This window comes from Aotus nancymaae, unplaced genomic scaffold, assembly GCF_030222135.1.
Source record: "Aotus nancymaae isolate 86718 unplaced genomic scaffold, 86718_ANA_hifiasm-v0.15.2.pri h1tg000003l, whole genome shotgun sequence".
Taxonomy (NCBI): Eukaryota; Metazoa; Chordata; class Mammalia; order Primates; family Aotidae; genus Aotus; species Aotus nancymaae.
The window spans coordinates 18,665,124-18,683,901 of record NW_026988414.1 but is presented as its reverse complement, the minus strand read 5'-3'; the positions used below and the strand labels follow the sequence as shown (position 1 = coordinate 18,683,901).

The following is an 18,778-nucleotide window of genomic DNA, read 5'->3' as shown; positions in this document are numbered from 1 at the left end:
ATACGGCCAAAAGAACCAAAAGTAGGAACTTGACCATATACTTTTATGGCAATCTTCATGGTATATATTTTTTTATGTCTATTCACAATAGACAAAAGGTAGAAACAACCCAAGTGTCCATCAATGGATGAATGAATAAACAAAATGTGGTATATGCCTATAATGAAATATTATTCAGTCATGAAAAGGAATGAAGCATGCTAAAACATGGGTGAACCTTCAGGACATTATGCTAAATGAGATATATCAGTCACCAAAGACAAATACTGTTATGATTCCACTTATATGAGGTACCTAGAAAAGGCAAATTCATAAAAACAAGAAGTCGATTAGAGCTTATGGGGAGCTGGGAAAAAGGAAGAGGTAGTTATTGCTTAATGGTTACAGTTTCTGTTTGGGAAACGGATAGTAGTGAGGGTTGCTCAATCAATACTGTGAGTGCAATCAATGCCACTGGATTATGCACTTAAAAATAGTTAAGGCCGGCACAGTGGCTCATGCCTGTAATCCCAGCGCTTTGGGAGGTCAAGGAGAGCAGATCACGAGGTCAGGAGTCCAAGACCAGCCTCGCCAACATGGTGAAACCCCTTCTCTACTAAAAATACAAAAAATTAGACAGGTGTGGTGGCAGGCACCTGTAATCCCAGCTATTTGGGAGGCTGAAGCAGGAGAATCACTTGAACCCAGGAGGCGGAGGTTGCGGTGAGCTGAGACCATACCACAGCACTAGGCAACAGGGCAAGACTCTGTCTCAAAAAAAAAAATGTTAAATGGCAAATTTTATCTTATATATACATATGTATGTATGTGTGTGTGTGTGTGTGTGTACACATGTACCCCACAATTAAACAACAAACAAAAACAAATGCCCAAATTCTTAAGCTAGGATTATATCACAAAGGTCAAATTTAACAATTTTGAATGGTTGGATTTGTTTTCATGCACAATAGTAAGAAAAATGTGATCACTTACTATATACCTGATATTATAAATTAACATTCAATACAAACCGTCATTCTAATCTTCTGATAAAACACTGGGCAAGCCCAGATAAAAGCCAGCTCATTGGTATTATCTGGGACATGTGAATATATGTGAGATGTAGGGACACTCTCACCTCTCTGGCTGTGTGGTTCCCCAGGACTGCAGCACCAAATTTGCCCTGCTTTACATATTGACCATTTGTGCTATAGAAGGAAGAGAAACAACAAGTATTAATACTTCCCTAATCTATGCAGAACCAGCTTTCTTTTCTGCCATAGAGAAGTAGGAACAATAGTCATTCAGCCTCTAGACAGGGACCCAAGTGAGCAGTTTACAATTTAAAGCTCATATACTACTTCTTTACTCTGTAAATATAAATATCTATCATTCATGCTATCTCAGTGGAGTGGCTTTCGTTGAGCATTTGACAGGTTGTCAAGGGTACAAGCACTTCCTAAAACGAGTAGACAAGATAATGGCTCTTCAAGTTTTACCACAGAAATCTCCAATTCAGATTTTAAAAATACTACTGATATTTTGTCTGTGGAAGGGCTGAATAACCGTTTTGCAAAAAACCCAGAGGTTTTATGAGAAAAAGTAGGAGCTTAACTGCACGCCCTTCCACCAAACTTCAGAGAGTATTCCTTCTCAGGTACTTACTATCGATATGCATGGACTGCTGTTGCAACCAGTATTGTGGAAGTGCTTGCAGTGGTTGGTGCTGTTTTTGGTGTTGCCTGATTTCCTGAAGATAAACAAGAAAACAAAGTTGTCATTCGCTTCTTGTCTGAAACTAATTTGTAACCATTGAACTTCAAAATTGTTCTTTATGCTTTACAGTTAGTGGTGTAATGCTTTCATGATCATTATCCTTATTTGATCCACAAAAGCAGCCCTATAACTTAGTCTGGAGATGAAGAAACTGAGGTTCGAAGCACCCGAGTGCCTCACACAATTACACAAGCCTAGGTCTGAAACCCATAACTCCAACTCACAAACCAAACACCCCAAATAAGTCTTTGGCTAGATAAGGAGTACTGTCTAGCAAGTGAGGTCATATTCCATCTACATTATTTTCTCCTGCCAATATTTTGACCACTATAATAAATGAAAATAAAGTTATTTCCCCTTCCCTGACTTCTAGGGTGGGAAATTCAGGAAGATATTTAAATTACACATATTACTTAACTTCACAAAGTACTACAGACTAGGCCAGGCATGGTGGCTCATGCCTGTAATCCCAGCACTTTGGGAGGCTGAGGCAGGTGGATCACAAGGTCAGGAGTTTGAGGCCAGCCTGGCCAATATGATGAAACCCCATCTCTACTAAAAATACAAAAATTAGCTGCACGTGGTAGCGTGTGCCTGTAATCCCAGATATTCGGGAGGCTGAGGCAGAAGAATCACTTCTACCCAGGAGGTGGAGATTGCAGTGAGCCGAGATTATGCCACTGCAATCCAGCCTGGGTGACAGAGTGAGACTCTGCCTCAAAAAATAAAAATAAAAAGAGTAAATCACACATTTATGTTCACTACGTGAATGTGAGTAGTAAGATAATACTGACGTGGACATGACATGCAAGAACTTATTTTTCAAAAGAACTGTTGTTTGATTTTTTTCTCTATTAACATTTTTTCCTGATTATAGAGTACAAATACATTGTAAGAAACTCAGAAAATACAGAAACACATAAATTAAAATGACACATTTTTGTGTGTGCTTCTAGTTATCCTCTTAGAATGAATTCCTTAAAATGGAATTATGGGGTAAAGGAGTACAAAAAAATCTGAGGTTTGGTTAAATCCTGCCCAACTGTTCCTCAGGCCTGACAGGGTGGCTCACGCTGGTAATCCCAGCACTTTGAGAAGCAGAGGTGGGCAGATCACTTGCAGTCAGGAACTCAAGACCAGCCTGGCCAACATGGTGAAACCTCATCTCTACTAAAAATACAAAAATTAGCCAGGCATGGTGGTATGCATCACGAGACCCAGGTACTGGGGAGGCTGAGGCACGAGAATTGCTTGAAACACAGGAGGCCGAGGTTGCAGTGAGCTGAGATCGCACCACTGCACTCCAGCCTGGGTAACAGAGCGAGACTCCCTCCCAAAAAAAAAAAAAAAAAAAAAAAAGCCATACCAGCGTACACTCCTACCAGTAGTATGTGTTGCTCTGTCTGTTTTTATGTTGAGATTTGAAGAGATTCAAGAACTATGCTGTAGCCATCTTCCCCACAAGAACTTCTTATATAAATTTCCCTTGAACAGTAGTCGCAGCTACTCGGGAGGCTGAGGTATGAAAATTGCTTGAACCCAGGAAGCAGAGGTTGCAGTGAGTGGAGACTGCAAACTACACTCCAGCCTGGGCAACAGAGCGAGACTCCATCTCAAATTAAAAAAAAAAATTCCCTTGAACAGAGAGGGCCTTCTGTGTTGCTACTTTATTTATTTGTAAATGCCTAAAGAAAACTGTATAGGCAATTTTGCCTCTAGAGCGCCCTGCTAAAAGCATAACAAACTCATAATTGCTGTGTTCTGATTTAAATAATCAAGTTGGCCAGGTGCAGTGGCCAGGAGTTCAAGACCATAGTGCATCATAGATGGCTCCTGTGAATAGCCACTACATTCCAGCCTGGGCAGCAAAGCCAAGACTCTGTTTCTAAAATTAAGTAAAATAAAAAATCAAAATAAAAATCAAGTACTTTCATTGGGTGGGGACTAAAGTTGTTTCTTTTTCTCCCATTAACTCAACCACTTTAACTCTGAAGCAAAATGCTGATGAAGAGATGTGCCATGGGAAATATAAAAGCATAGCCTAATAGAAGTCTGGCCAGATTGTGGCCTGGAGAACAAGAGGAGCACCTACAGCAAAACTGCCTAAAGTCATAGGTAATATTTAAAGCAGGGGGCAGCAAACATTTTCTGTAAAGGGCCTATAGGCTGTAGTATAATATGAAATATGTTTGCTCTTTGTCCTCAGTTCCTGACACAGCGCTCCCAAATTCTTTGTAATTTCCGGAGTGATAAGAACGGTAGGAACATCTTTTGTATAATCCAATTTTAGCCAGCATGATAAGGAAGGAAGTCCCCTTTGCTTTAACCCATACAAGAAGAGTAACTTCAAAATGACCAATTGCTTTTTGTTCTGTTTCTGCTTTCTTCAGCCCTTTTCTGCCTATAAAGCCAACCTCCTTTGCTCAGCTCATCACAACATTCCATTTTATAGAATGAAGTGTGACCCAATTCTAGAATCTCAAATAAAAGCCAATTAAGATCTTAAAACTACATGTGTTATAACTGTATCTTTTGACAATGCTAATCAGGTGACTTAGGGTGGGGACCTAGGGGGCAGAGCCTCAGGATGGAGCCAGTCACCAGAAAGACCAAGCGATTAAGACTAAAACGTTCAGCCCCATCCACTAATCTCCAGGAAAGTGGGTCGGGGAAGCTGAAGATCCAGCTATATAGAAACACTTGGAGAAAAGTTGGCTGCGCGTCTTGGTGTAGCGAGCGGGCTCAGTGCTCACTGCCGCTGTTACGGTTCAATTGCTAAACTGCATCATCGCTGTGTCCCAGAACATGGGCATCGGCAAGAACGGTGACCTGCCCTGGCCGCCGCTCAGGAATGAATTCAGGTATTTCCAGAGAATGACCACGACCTCTTCAGTAGAAGATAAACAAAATTTGGTGATTATGGGTAGGAAGACCTGGTTCTCCATTCCTGAGAAGAATCGACCTTTAAAGGATAGAATTAATGTAGTTCTCAGCAGGGAACTCAAGAACCTCCACAAGGAGCTCATTTTCTTGCCAGAAGTCTGAATGATGCCTTAAAACTTATTGAACAACCAGAATTAGCAAATAAAGTAGACATGATTTGGATAATTGGTGGCAGTTCCGTTTATAAGGAAGCCATGGATCACCCAGGCCATCTTAAACTGTTTGTGACAAGGATCACTTTGAAAGTGACACATTTTTTTCCAGAAATTGATTTGGAGAAATATAAACTTCTGCCAGAATACCCAGGTGTTCCCTCTGATGCCCAGGAGGAGAAAGGCATTAAGTACAAATTTGAAGTATATGAGAAGAATTATTAATATGAATGTGTTTTCTGGTTTAAGCTGTTCCTCCTCCCTCTGAAAAAAAATTATGTATTTTTACATTAGAAAAAAAGACTTTTTTTCCTTCTACAAGATCTTATGGAAGCTTTTCTCTCTTATCTTTTTCTTTCCCCTTTTTCTGTCTTTCTGCAAAGAAAAAAAAGACATTGACTTTAGATCTGTGGATAATTATTTCTAAGCAATGTGTTTGTATTCTCCACTAATCTTTTTTTTTTTTTTTTTTGCTGTACACCACTATTGACTTTATAAATACTTTACATTTTCCCCACTAATCTTGGCTATATCAGATACCATTTATGAAACATTCTTGCTATAACTAAGTGCCTATCCAAGACCCCAACTGAGTCCCCAGCACCTGCTACACAGTGAGCTGCCATTCCACACCCATCACGTGGCACTCTTGCCAGTCCTTGACATTGTCGAGCTTTTCAAATGTTGGTAGTATTTATTAAAGATGACAATGCATATACCCTTCAAAAAAAAAAAAACACTTGGAAACAAGATTTGATGAGCTTCTGGGCTGCCGAACATGAAGGTGCTGCACCTAGAGAGGCATGGAACCTCCATACTTCCCTCGATTCCTCAGCCTGTCTGTCTCTTCATCTGGCTGCTCATCTGTATTCTTGATAATAAGTCAGCAAATATAAGAAAATGTTTCCCTGAGTTCTGTAAGCCGTCCTAGCAAATTAACTGAACCCAAGAAGGGGGTCGTAGGAACCCCCATCAAAAGTATAACTGGCTGCACTTGCACTTGGTATCTAAAATGGGGTATCTGAAATCTCCAGGTAGACAGCATCAGAATTAAACGGAATTATAGGATACCCAATTGGTGTCCGCTGGAGAATTCCCTTGGTGTGTGGAGAACTACCCTCCCACTCCATCACATTAGGGTGACAGAAGTGTGCTGAGAGTGAGTAGACAGTAGAGAATTAGAGGCTTGGCACAGTGGCTCATGCCTGTAATCCCAACACTTTGGGAAGCTGAGGCAGGTGGATCTCCTGAGGTCAGGAGCCCAAGACCAGCCTGACCAACATGGTGAAACCCTGATCTCTACTAAACACAAAGAATTAGCCCCGGTGTGGTGGTGCTTGCCTGTAATCCAAGCTACTTGGGAGACTGAGGCAGGAGAATAGCTTGAACCCAGGAGGTGGAGGTTGCAGTGAGCCGAGATTGTGCCATTGCACTCCAGCCTGGGCAACAAGAGCAAAAAGTTCATCTCAAAAAAAAAAAAGTAAGTATAGAATTAGAGGGGAAAAATGGTTTGTTTTTCCCTCTTGCTTGGGCCATATGGCATCTGCTGCAACTACTCAACTCTAAATATCCTGACAAATATCCACAGTTCCAGCACTGTGTCTACCATGTAAAAGGCACTCAATACTTTTATCTTCACTCAACAAATATTTAATTTAATATCCCTCACCACCTGTACTGCTCAGGACTATCACTGTCTGTCCCTTGCTTCTCTTCAGGTTCTGACTCAAAGACAGCAAAGTGTAGAGAAAGAAATCAAAGTTTTGGAGTCAGTTCTATCAGGGTTCAAATTTCAACTCTGTCACTTACTACTGTGTGATCTTGATCAAGTCCCTAAACCTCTCTGAGCTCCTAAAATGGTGGTAGTCAGGTATGGTGGCTCACGCCTATAATCCCAGCACTTTAGGAGGCTGAGGCAGGAGAATCACTTGAGGCCATGGGTTCGAGATCAGCCTGGGCAACACAGTAAGACCCTGTCTCTACAAAAAAATTAAAAATTAGCCAGGTATGGTGGCACGTGCCTGTGGTGGGAAGATCGTTTGAGCCTAGGAGTTCAAGTGAACTGTGCTCAAGCCACTGCACTCCAGCCTGGGCAATAGAGTGAGACCCTGTCTATAAAAATAAATCAATAAATAATTTTTTAAAATAAAAATATAAAATGACTGTAGCCTCACCTATTTCACAGAATTGTGAGAATGGACTAAGAAAACCTATGTAAACCACCTGAGACGAGACACACAGCAAGCATTTTAGAAATATTAGCCTCCTTTGGCCAACTGTGGTGGCTCACACCTGTAATCCCAACACTTTGGGAGGCCAAGGCAGGCAAATCACAAGGTCAGGAGATTGAGACCATCCTGGCCAACTCAGTGAAACCCCATCTCTACTAAAAATACAAAAAATTAGCCAGGCATGGTAGTATATGCCTGTAGTCCCAGCTACCAGGGAGGCCAAGGCAGGAGAATCGCCTGAACCTGGGAGGCAGAGGTCGCAGTGAGCTGAGATCATGTCACTGCACTCCAGTCTGGGCAACAGAGCAAAATTCCATCTCAAAAAAAAAAAAAAAAAAAAAAAAAGAAAGAAATATTAGCCCCCCTTTCTCTCCTTTCATTCAACAAATGTTCATTCAATAAATGGCCATCATGTCCATCATGATGAAAGATACAGGGGATACAGCAATGCATGTTACTATCTAGTTGGTAAAAATTCAGTCAGCCTACAGCTAACCTGTCCAGATAAAGGAAGTGAAAAGTAGGTCTTTCTTCTCGCCAAAACACTGGACAGTGCCTACTTAGAGTGCCTTGGGCAGAGTTTGGGGGAGCTGCGTCCACATGGAGCAGAAGACCTTGCTTTCAAACCTCTCCGTGAGTTCCCAACAAAGCGCACACTATCTAGCTGCTAGAAATCAGGATCCCAGGTCTTAGAGAAGCACCCACCACTGGGGGTGAGCTTAGCCAGACTGGTCGAGGATAAACAGCCTGGCACGTCACTTTTGGAAGGTTGCTAACCCTTCCATCTAACCTGTTAAGGCACAATCCCAGTGCCAGTTGTGATGGCTAATACTGTCAACTTGATTGGATTGAAGGATGCAAAGTATTGTTCCTGGGTATGTCTGTGAGGGTGTTGCCTAAGGAGAGTAACATCTGAGTCCATGGACTGGGAGAGGCAGACCCACCCTCAATCTGGGTGGGCACCATCTAATCGACTGCCAGCGTGGCTAGAATAAGGCAGGCAGAACAAGGTAGAAGGCACTGACTTGCCGAGTCTTCTGACTTTCATCTGTCTCCTGTGCGGAATGCTTCCTGCCCTTGAACATCACACTCCAAGTTCTTTGGCTTTTGGACTCTTGGACTTACACTAGTGGTTGGCCAGAGGCTCTGGGGCCTGCAGTCACAGACTGAAGGCTGCACTGTTGGCTTCTCTACTTTTAAGGTTTTAGGACTCAGACTGATCCACTACTGGCTTCCTTGTTCTTCAAATTGCAGATGGCCTATCATGGGACTTTACCTTGTGATCATGTGAGTCAATTCTCCTCAATAAATGCCCTTTCATATATACATATATTGTATTAGTTCTGTCCCTCTAGAGAACCCTAATATACTCTTAACTTACCTGTTGCTCCCGTTCCCTGGCCTTTCTTAGGCTGTTTTGGGGCTGTGTACTGGAAAAATTCATTTCCATGGCCAGCAGCTGCCTGATCCAGTCCAAAAAGGGAGGCCAATCTGGCACTGTTAGTAGAAAATGAAAATGAAATTTCATTGATCTATCCCAAACCTGGAATCATTACAAAAGCTGCTCATCTCCAACCTTGAACAAATACTTCCTTGACTATATCCCACCATTCAATACTAGAAGCACTTCAAGCTAGGAAAGCTGATTAAAAATTTTAAAAAAAGAGAAATAAAAATCCTGGACACAGCGGCTAAGTGTCTTTGAAATCAAGACTGTACATTTGATGTGAACATCATGAGCTGACCCTGCTCATCCCCAGGACTTTGGTCAAGGCACTTCTTTTCTCTGGACCTCAGTTTTTCCACCTGTAAATTGAAGTGATTAGTCCAGGTGCTCTCCATGGTATCTTCAAACTGTAAATTCTTGCTTTTAGTAAATCATAGTTTCTAGTTCCCTCTATTGATTACTCCTCCTCCTGCTTTTTACTAGTTTATTCCATTGAAATGAAACTATGATACAAAATTACCCATCAAACATGGTCCTTGCCATCCTTTCATCTAACAGAACCATTCTTTCATTATCTCTTGCAAGGAATCTTATGCCCCCACCATTCCACTGAAACTAATCTTGCTAAGATCGCCAACAACTTCTTTGTTACTAAACCCAGTTTACCGGTCCTTATCTTATTTGACCTCACACCACCTTTTTATACTGTCAATTAATTTGTTCTTCTTCAAACTCTTGACTTCTGCAGGGGTCATGGAAGGAACAGGTCCAAATAAGATATCAATAAATACTAATATAATCCCTTGCGTGTTTTGCCCCATTTCTCTGGCTTGTCTTTTTCTTTTTCTTCTTCTTCTTCTTCTTCTTTTTTTTCTGTGTGCGTCTCTCTGGCTTGTCTTTAACTGCTTGGATTCTTCTTGCCCAATCTTTAAATGTCCATGTCTCTAGGGTTCCATATTTTCTCTCCCTTGGTAGAGTTTCATACTGTCTCTCTACTTATTTACATTGGTATCAAATGCTATCCAAAAGCTGATGATGATCAAATCTGCATTCCCAGCCCAAAACTTGCTCTTGAGTGCCAGATAACATAGATATCCCTCAGGCAATACAAATGTATCATGTCCAAACCAGAACTTATATCCTCCAATGTCCACTGCCCCAGCAAAACCTGTTCTTCCTCTTGTGCTCCAAGACCACCATCAGGTTCAATGATTCCATAGAATGACTCAATGGTCTCAGCATATAGTGGTAATTATGGCTAAGATCTATTACAAAAGGATATACAGCAAAATCAGCAAAAGTAAAAAGTGCATGGGTGGGCCAGGGATGGTGGCTCATGTCTGTAATCCCAGCACTTTGGGAGGCTGAGACAGGTGGATCACTTGAAGTGAGGAGTTCGAGACAAGTCTGACCAACACAGCAAAACCCTGTCCTACTAAAAATACAAAAATTAGCTGGGTGTGGTGGCACACACCTGTAATCCCAGCTACTCAGGAGGCTGAGGCAGGAGAATCACTTGAATCTGGGAGGTGGAGGTTGCAGTGAGCTGAGATCACCCGACTGCACTCTAGCTTGGCCTACAGAGCAAGAGTCCGTCTCAAAAAAAAAAAAAAAAAAAAAAGTGCATGGCTCAAAATCCAGAGGAAACCAGGCATAAGCTTCTAAGAGTCCTCTCCCAGTAGTGTGACACAGGACATTCTTAATTCCTCCAGCAGTGAGTTACGACACAATATACGTGAAGTGTGCTCTATCAGGGAAGCCAATTACAGACTCAATGCTGAAGGTTTTTAATAGTGCCTGGTCACACAGACACCCTCTGCCAAGCATTTACCAAAACTATAGATACCCAGAAAAAAAGTAGGTGTTCAGTATGAACCACATCATTTTACAAATGACTTAGGCATAGTGAGCCACTTACGATTTAGAAAAAGCTTTGTACCAGGGTGGGGAACTGTTTACCAATCATGTGCCCAAATGCCAGCTTCTATGGTTTATTCAACCCCTCTAAAACTGATGTAGACATATAATCCCCAATGTGGCAGTATCGAGAGGTGGGACCTTCAAGAGGTGATTGGGTCATGATGTCTGTACCCACATAAATGGATTAATCCAATCATAGATGGATTTCTAGGTTAGGCCAGATGCAGTGACTCTTATCTGTAATCCCAGAACTTTGGGAGCCAGGAGGATCACTTGAGGCCAGGAGTTTGAGACTGGCCTGGGCAACACAGAGAGACCCCATCTCTATAATTTTTTTTTTTTAATTATCCAGTCTTGGTGGTAAACGCCTGGAATCCTAGCTACTTGAGAGGCTGAGGCAGAAGGCTCAATTAGCCCAGAAGTTTGAGACTAGAGTGAGCTATGATCATGCCACCACATTATAGCCTAGACAACAGGGCAAGACCCTGTCTCCCCTGCAACAACAAAAAAAAAAAAAAAAAAAAAAAAGGATTACTAGATTATCATAGAATATCATGGGAATGGGACTGGATTGGTGGCTTTATAAGAAGAGAAAGAAAGATCTGAGCTAGTATATCCAGTGTACTTGCCATGTGATGCCCTGTGACATCTCAGGACCCTGCAGAGAGTTCCTATCAACAAGAAGACCCTCACCACATACAGCCCTTCTGAACCTGAGCTTCTCAGTCTCCATAACTGTAAAATAAATTCCTTTTCTTTATTGCACTTTAGGTATTTTGATATAAGCAACAGAAAACAGACTAAGATATCAGCCAAGAGCCAACCTTGTAAGCAGAGCTTTTTAGGAATAATAGTCTCAGGCTTGCTGTGTTAACTCTTTAAAACAATTTTTTTTTTTTTTAATTGCATTTTAGGTTTTGGGGTACATGTGAAAAACATGCAATAGAGACAGGGTCTAAATCTGTCACCCAGGCTAGAGTGCAGTGGGGCATTCATGGCTTACTGCAGCTTTTACCTCCAGGGCTCAACCAGTCCTCCCACTTCAGCCTCCAAAATAGCTGAGGCTACAGGCATGCACCACCATGCTCTATGGATTTTCCCACCTCAGCCTCCTAAGTAGCTGGGCTGGCATGTACCACCAAACCTAGGTAATTTTTGTATTTTTTTTGTAAAGATGGGGTTTTACCATGTTGCCCAGACTGCTCTTGAACTCCTGAGCTCAAGTGATCCACCTACCTTGGCCTCCCAAAGTTCTGGGATTATAGGTGGCCAGTGTGCCCAGCCATGAAATGTATTTCTTAAATGCTAAGACCTCATCTCAGGTACAGAATGGATGTTGTGTTAATGGGCATGAAAACAATATTAATCCCCTTATACATCTTCATCAGAGCTTGTGAGTGGCCAGGTACATTGTCAATGAGCAGTAATAATTCAAAAGAATGCTTTTTTTCTGAGCAGTGGGTCTCAACAGTGCACTTAAAATATTCAGTAAACTATGCTGTAAACAGACGTGTTATCCAGGCTTTGTTGTTCCATTTACAGAGCACAGGCAAAATAAATTTAGCATAATGCCTAAGGGCTCTAGGATTTTTGGAGTGGTAAATGAGCAATGGCTTCAACTTAAAGTCACTAGGTGCATTATACCCTAATAAGAGTAAGCCTGTCCTTTGAAGTTTTGAAGTCAAGCATTGACTTCTCTCTAGTCATAAAAGTCCTATATGGCATCTTCTTCCAATAGAAAGTTGTTTTGTCTACATTGAAAATCCGTTGTTTACTGTAGCCACCATCACCAGTTCTCTTTGCTAGAACTTCTGGATAACTTGTTGCAGTTTGCAACCACTTGCTACATATAGCACTTTTATGCTATGAAGATGACTTCTTTCCCTCAACCTCATGAACCAACCTCTGCTCACTTCCAATTTTTCTTCTGCAGCCTCCTCACCTCTCTCAGCCTTCACAGAATTGAAAAAAGTTAGGGCCTTGCTCTGAATTAGGCTTTGGTAAGGAAATTTGTGACTGGTTTGATGTTCTATCAGATCCCTCAAACTTTCTCCATGTCAGCAATAAAGCTGTTTTGCTTTCTCATCATTTGTATATTCACTGGAGTAGCACTTTTAATTTCCTTTAAGAATGGTTCCTTTGCATTCACAATATGGCTAACTGGTACAAGAGGCCTAGCTTTTGGTCTATCTTTGTTTTTACATACCTTCCTCACAAAGCTTAATCATTTCTACCTTTTTTAAAGTGAGAGATGCATGACTCTTCCTTTCACTTAAACACTTGAGGTAGTTATAGGGTTATTAATTGGCCTAATGCCAATATTGCTGAGTCATGGAGTATATAGAGGAAGGCCCGAGAAGAGGAAAAATCATAGAGAACTGCTAGGCAGCGGAACAATCAGAACATATACAACATTTATCAATTAAGTTCACTATTTTTTGTGGGCGTGGTTTGTGGCAACAACAATTACAATAATAACACCAAAGATCACAGATCACCATAACAGATATAATACTATTGAAAAAGTTTGAAATACGGAGAGGAAAAAAAAATATATATATATATATATATATATTTTTAATAGTGCCTGGTCACTAAAAAAAATATATATATATATTTTTTTGAAACAGAGTCTCACTCTATTGCCCAGGCTGGAGTGCAGTGGCACAATCTTGGCTCACTGCAACCTCTGCCTCCTGGGTCCTGGGTTCAAGCAATTCTCCTGCCTCAGCCTCCCCAGTAGCTACGATTACAGGCGTGCACCACCACACCCTGCTAATTTTTGTATTTTTTAGTAGAGACAGGGTTTCACTATGTTGGCTAGGCTGGTCTTAAACTTCTGGCCTCAAGTGATCCACCTGCCTCAGTCTCCCAAAGTGCTGGGATTATAGGTGTGAGCCACTGCACCTGACCAAGATAATATTTTTGAATACTGAGAGAATTACCAAAATGTGACACAGAGACACGAAGGGACTAATTTTGCTGTTGGCAAAATGATGCCAATAGACTTGCTCAACACAGGGTTGGCCACAACCTTTAATCTGTTTAAAAAAAAAAAAGTCTGTAACGCACAATAAAGCAAACTGCAAAAAAAAAAAAAAAAAAAAAAAAAATGAGGTATGCCCAGGGTCTGGTATGTAATAGGCTCAATAAATGAATTCAAAATCTAGTCTGGCTCTGAGCGCCTCTTCTCCAAAGACATCCTTAGTTTAGGTGAAGTAAACATTGAAACTTCCCAACAAGTTATTTTGGCTTTTCGGTGTTTTTAAAACAAATTTTATTTATAAAGAAATACGTACTAGCATTTTACAAAATAAATTTAGTATAACTTGAAACTGTTGCCTTCCCTTCTCAAAGTAGTCTACTATAAGTTTAAGTTTCCTGTAAATAGGCCAGAAATGCCTACTTTAAAGGACTAAGAGGTTTAAGTGAGATTGTAAATGCAATGCTTGAGTGAGAGTAGGGCTGGCCTAAAAAGACATCAACAAATGCTTACGGAATTTAGAAGAGAGTAAGATTTTTCCTTTCAGGTAGGAAAATTCCCTAAAGGGGAATTTGGGTTTCACTGTCTCTAAACACAGTAAAAATGCACAAAGCTTAGCATCTAGTTAAGATAAAATAGCTTATGCACCAATTACTGATAAGAAAAGAATGGCCTTGTTAGCTTCAGTAAACCATGGGTATTGGGCTTGCTGTTTTAATTTTGCAGATGTAGCCTTTGTGAAAGGAAAGACAAGAGTGTCATAAGTGAACTGTGTTTCCACAGATGTCCTAAAGACCAGCCAGTTGAAGACTACAAAGTCAATCCAAAAGCCAGGTCAACCTAATTAGTTTTCAGATTAATTCCATTTTATATTAATATCTTTAATGGACTCTACATCAACTTGGGAGATAAGTTACTAGTAAATTATTAGCAGGGCATGGTGGCTCACTCTCAGAGGCTGAGACAGGAGGACTGTTTGAGGTCAGGAGTTTAAGACCAGCCAGAACAACATAGCAAGACCCCACCTTTACAAAAAATTAAAAATTAGCCAGGTGTGGTGGTGTGCACCTGTAGTCCCAGCTACTGGGGAGGCTGAGGCAAGTGGATTGCTTGAGCCCAGGAGTTCAAAGCTGCAGTGAGCCATGACTGCACCACTGCACTCCAGCCTGAGCAACAGAGCAAAACCCTGTCTCAAAAAAAACAAAAATAAATAAATTAATTATTAGATTTTTCCACTACTAAGATGCTCTCAAATATACACAATCTCCCTATGTTGGCAAGAATGAGCTTGCTAACTCTGGACTTGAGTCTATATGTTAATAATTCATAGGAAAAGTCATGACAGCATCAACTAAATTTAAAAACTAAATGTTAGACAATGCATTTAGTTGTCAAGGACCTCACCTCACCTCAGTTTAATAATATTTTTCTTTCCCATAAAAAACAAAAACACATGCATTTATACTGTATCAACATATTTTAATAAACAGGGATTCTTCTTGTTGATAAAGTATTAATACTTTTTAAATACACTGATGTCAAACATCTATTTCAATCATAACAATAATAGCACATAGGCAGGTCTGGTAGAATCTGCCTACCTAATTTCAGATCCAGGCTCTATTACTTTCTAGCTGTGTGATCTTGAGCAACTTACCTCTCTGAACCTTTCCCATTTGAAAAATGGATATAATGGATATAATAGTTAATAGTAACCTCATAGAGAGGAGTAAATACAATAATGTATATACACATTTCTCATTTGTAAAATGGGCATAGTAGGTAAAATTACTTCATAGAGTGGAAGGGAGGAATAAATACAATAATGTCTATGTATTCCTTAGTTCAGCGGGTGACATTGAGTAAGCACACAGTATGTATTTATGTACTTGTGAACATATCTTATTATCTCAAAATGTGGCTCAACTCAGATACCCCTGCCAGGGCAGAAGCATGCTGACTGATGTACAAGTTGACCTGCAACCATAAACTGGTATTAGCATTAACATTAAAACTATGGAACTGGGAAAGGTCTCAAAGATTATCTAGGGCAAACCTCATTATTTAATAGGCTGGGGTATGGAGGGACAAGGATGGGAGATGATCTGTACAAAGTCATATTCCTAACTGGGGATAGAACCAAATTAGAATTTAGGCTTTTTCCTATCTTTTACAGAACTTAAAATGCTTTCTGATGATCAGTTAATTTATCGCTTTACCATCTTTACACTAGTGACTTATCATTACTATGCTAATCGGATTTGCCTACACAAACCTTTATAATCTAAAACAAATATATACATGACTGGCCCCTTAAAAATGCTTTGTGATTATTCTTTCTGGATTGATTTTATTTTACTACTAAAATAAAAGTTTCTTAGGGACAGAAACTGTGACTTATTCCTCTCTGGATTAGCTGAAGCCAAGTACTATTACTTCGTTACTATTACTTCCCACAATGGTGAGGAATGGGCTAAAACAAACTAACATACAAAATTTTGTTAGTTTTGCCTCCTGATTACTACTTCTAGATTAATAGTAAACTCTAAGAGGCCTAGAAACTCAGAAGGGATATTATCAGATGCTCTCACTTCTATTTGGCTCGAATATATCCTTAACGGAATCAAGCAAGTCATGTGTTTAAATCAAGAGACTTGAAACTAAAGCAAGTACACTTACAGTGATATATGGCTATAAAAAAGGAAGTGAAAAGCAACTGCTGTATTCACTGTCACATGTTCTACTTCCTTAGAGAAAACCAAAAAAGGAATAGCTAAATCAGAGAATGTTGGTGAAACTTTCTCAATTCTCAGTGTTAAATTTGATTTGGTTTTCCTGATTACCATGGGGAATAAAAATAAACTATAACTTTCCTCAATAAGTCTTTTATCATCAAATTAGCTGTTGTCTATGTCCAGGAGCACATTTACATGCCTAGAATTCAAGTGTCTCAGATCTTTGAGAAGCCTGCTCAGGAAAAAGGAATAATTGAGCCACCAAGAGTTTATCTCTGGCCAGGAATCTGGAAAAGAGCACATGACTGTCATTACCTATCTTAACATTTTCAGACAGCTTGGACTGATTGCTGCATGAAAGTTGGGAGCCTTAACATTACAGACTTCTCTCAAATACTTTCACATAGTGAAGAATGTGAATTTAAAGTATACCTTCGAAATTTTCAAGCAGTCTAATATACAGCTATACACAAAACGGTTTTATTGGAAGGAACATTAATTCAAAAGGCTGGCTACAAACAGGAGTCAACAGCAGCAAGGAGGTTGGAATGTGTGGAGATTCATTAATGTTTTGGGTGGAATAGGGAAAAAAAAGGAAGCAAAGCACAGCTTAACTCTAAACTGAGAAAACGAAAGAACTCAAAGTGGAACTAAGTGAATGCAGGCCATCTAAAGAGGCGGTAGTTGTGGAACAGCGGCAGGAGTGAAAAGACTTCAGGATAGGTAATACAGAGCTAGTCAGTGTAAATCAAAGGATCCTATTTAAGGACAAAAAAAGGCCAGTGTCGTTTTATGATCTTTAATGTATTGACCTCTCCAACAAATCGGGAAGCAACTTAACGGCAGGCACAGCAGCTTAACCATTTTTGTAACCTCTTAGCATTTAGCAGAATAAGGAGCATATGTGGTGTATTTGTCATTTTTCCAGTACATTCTTCAGCGTGCACAAAATTTGTTAAGCAGACGTTCAAAGCTTGCAATGATTACAGCTTGGTAGCTCTCACGAGTTTGGAGGAAGTCAAGCTGTCCACTGGCACAACACAATAGAAAAGGCTAAACTGACTACTAAAAGAGACAAAACCCTGCCTCTCTTTAAAGATTTCTATCCTGGGCTGGTATATATTAATAAAATGCTTGGAAAACTGGAGAATGACGAAGTCTGTTACGTTGGTTTTAAGCTTTAAAATTTACATAGTGCAATTTCGCAGCTATCATTCATTCAACAGGCACTTCTTGAGCACTCGCTATGTGCCAGGTACCATGCTGAGTGCTAGACAGAGATGAACAACATAAGCAGTCCCTGTCCTGCGAGGAATCATAATCTAATAGTTTCGGGATGCAAGAATAGAGGCAAACACACCTAGCTGTAGGAATAAGGAAGGGAAAGCAATTTATTCTGCCTGAGGCTGCAGAAGGAAAAGCACCCAAAGCGTGACATCCGAGCTGGGCCTTGAAGAATGCTAGAGCTGATCCACCAGGGCCTGGTTCTAAAGTGTCATCGCCTTTTCCACCGAGAAGAGAAAGTCTCATGTCAGTCCCAGCTAACTCCTACAAAAACTCTGAGGCAGGAAGTCTCATCAGCAATCATTCCCATCTCACCAGAGAAATTGTGATCTAGAAAGCAAAAGGCAAACTCCAGGGTTATCTTCGCGCCAAGAGAGATGCCGGGTCCCGAACCTCAGATCGGCAGAGTCAGCACAGTTGCAAGCTCTGCCCAGATTCTGAGAGGTGTAGAGCACCGGAATGTGGCAAAGGTCTGCACCCGGAAGTCGGGAAAAAGAGATAGAACCCCCTCCAACAATCTGCTGGTATCTCTCAGCCACGCCCTCCAGCGCATACTTCTCAGACACTCACCCGCCGCTGGGCGAGAGGAAATCGGTGTCGTCCTCGTCCCCCGAACCGAACATTGCGTAGTATTTCACCGAATAGCAGGGAGGAAGCTGCGTGTTCCCAGCATCCCAGGGCCTGTCACCGCCGACGTTGTAAAATGCCGCGGTAGCGTGCTGCTTTCCGGCAGGATGAACTCCCGCACGGTCTCTGGGCCGAAAGCCGACTAGGCTCCGGAGAAGGTGGGGCAAAAAGGCAAATGAGAGGCTCGCGCGGGCACGCGCGCCGCGTGACGTCAGGCCTGTCCAGCCCGCAGAGGGGCGGAGCTTCATAGCCCCGTGGAGGGATTGGTCGGTAAGGTAAAGGGGCGGGGCGGGGGCGGGAATCCTCGGCCTCGGTGGCGGTCGTGGACACGTCGAGCCGGGCAGAAGTGGAGGGGCCGGTCGAGCAGTCGCGAGGGGGTGACGGGTTAAGATTCGGAGAGAGAGGCGCTAGTGGCTGGACTCGACTTGGAAAGGTAAGGCTTCTCTCGGTCCCTCTCTCGCACCCCTGTGCATGGGTACCCTCCTTTCCCCAGCGGGACAAGGACCCTTCTCGCCACTCTCCTCAACTCGGCGGAAGGAGAAAGAGCTCGGATCTGGAGGGCTGAAGACCTGGGCTTCGGCCCGGCCCCTGCAGTGGCATAGCTAGAGTGACCTTGGTCCAGGGTGCTCGGTGCCTCAGTTTCCCTGTCTATGCAACTGGCCATTTGTCGAGTGCTTCCATGTGCCTGCTGGCCCAGAAGC

General features: G+C 41.6%; 1 protein-coding gene and 1 pseudogene across 1 annotated transcript in view; one reads left to right on the top strand and one right to left on the bottom strand.

The window, feature by feature from the left end:
• FKBP15 (FKBP prolyl isomerase family member 15) overlaps window positions 1-18,139 on the bottom strand; it is a 56,627-nt gene extending 38,488 nt beyond the window's left edge. Inside the window, exons 1-4 of the mRNA XM_012461853.3 lie at window positions 18,021-18,139; window positions 8,463-8,578; window positions 1,645-1,729; window positions 1,118-1,187 (exon numbers count right to left, since the gene is read on the bottom strand). Coding sequence (XP_012317276.2) covers window positions 1,118-1,187; window positions 1,645-1,729; window positions 8,463-8,578; window positions 18,021-18,073 — 324 coding nt within the window. The 5' untranslated portion in view covers window positions 18,074-18,139. The remainder of the gene's footprint in view (window positions 1-1,117; window positions 1,188-1,644; window positions 1,730-8,462; window positions 8,579-18,020) is intronic.
• Window positions 4,479-5,576, top strand: LOC105731878 (dihydrofolate reductase-like; annotated as a pseudogene).
• Window positions 18,140-18,778: the final 639 nt, after the last annotated feature.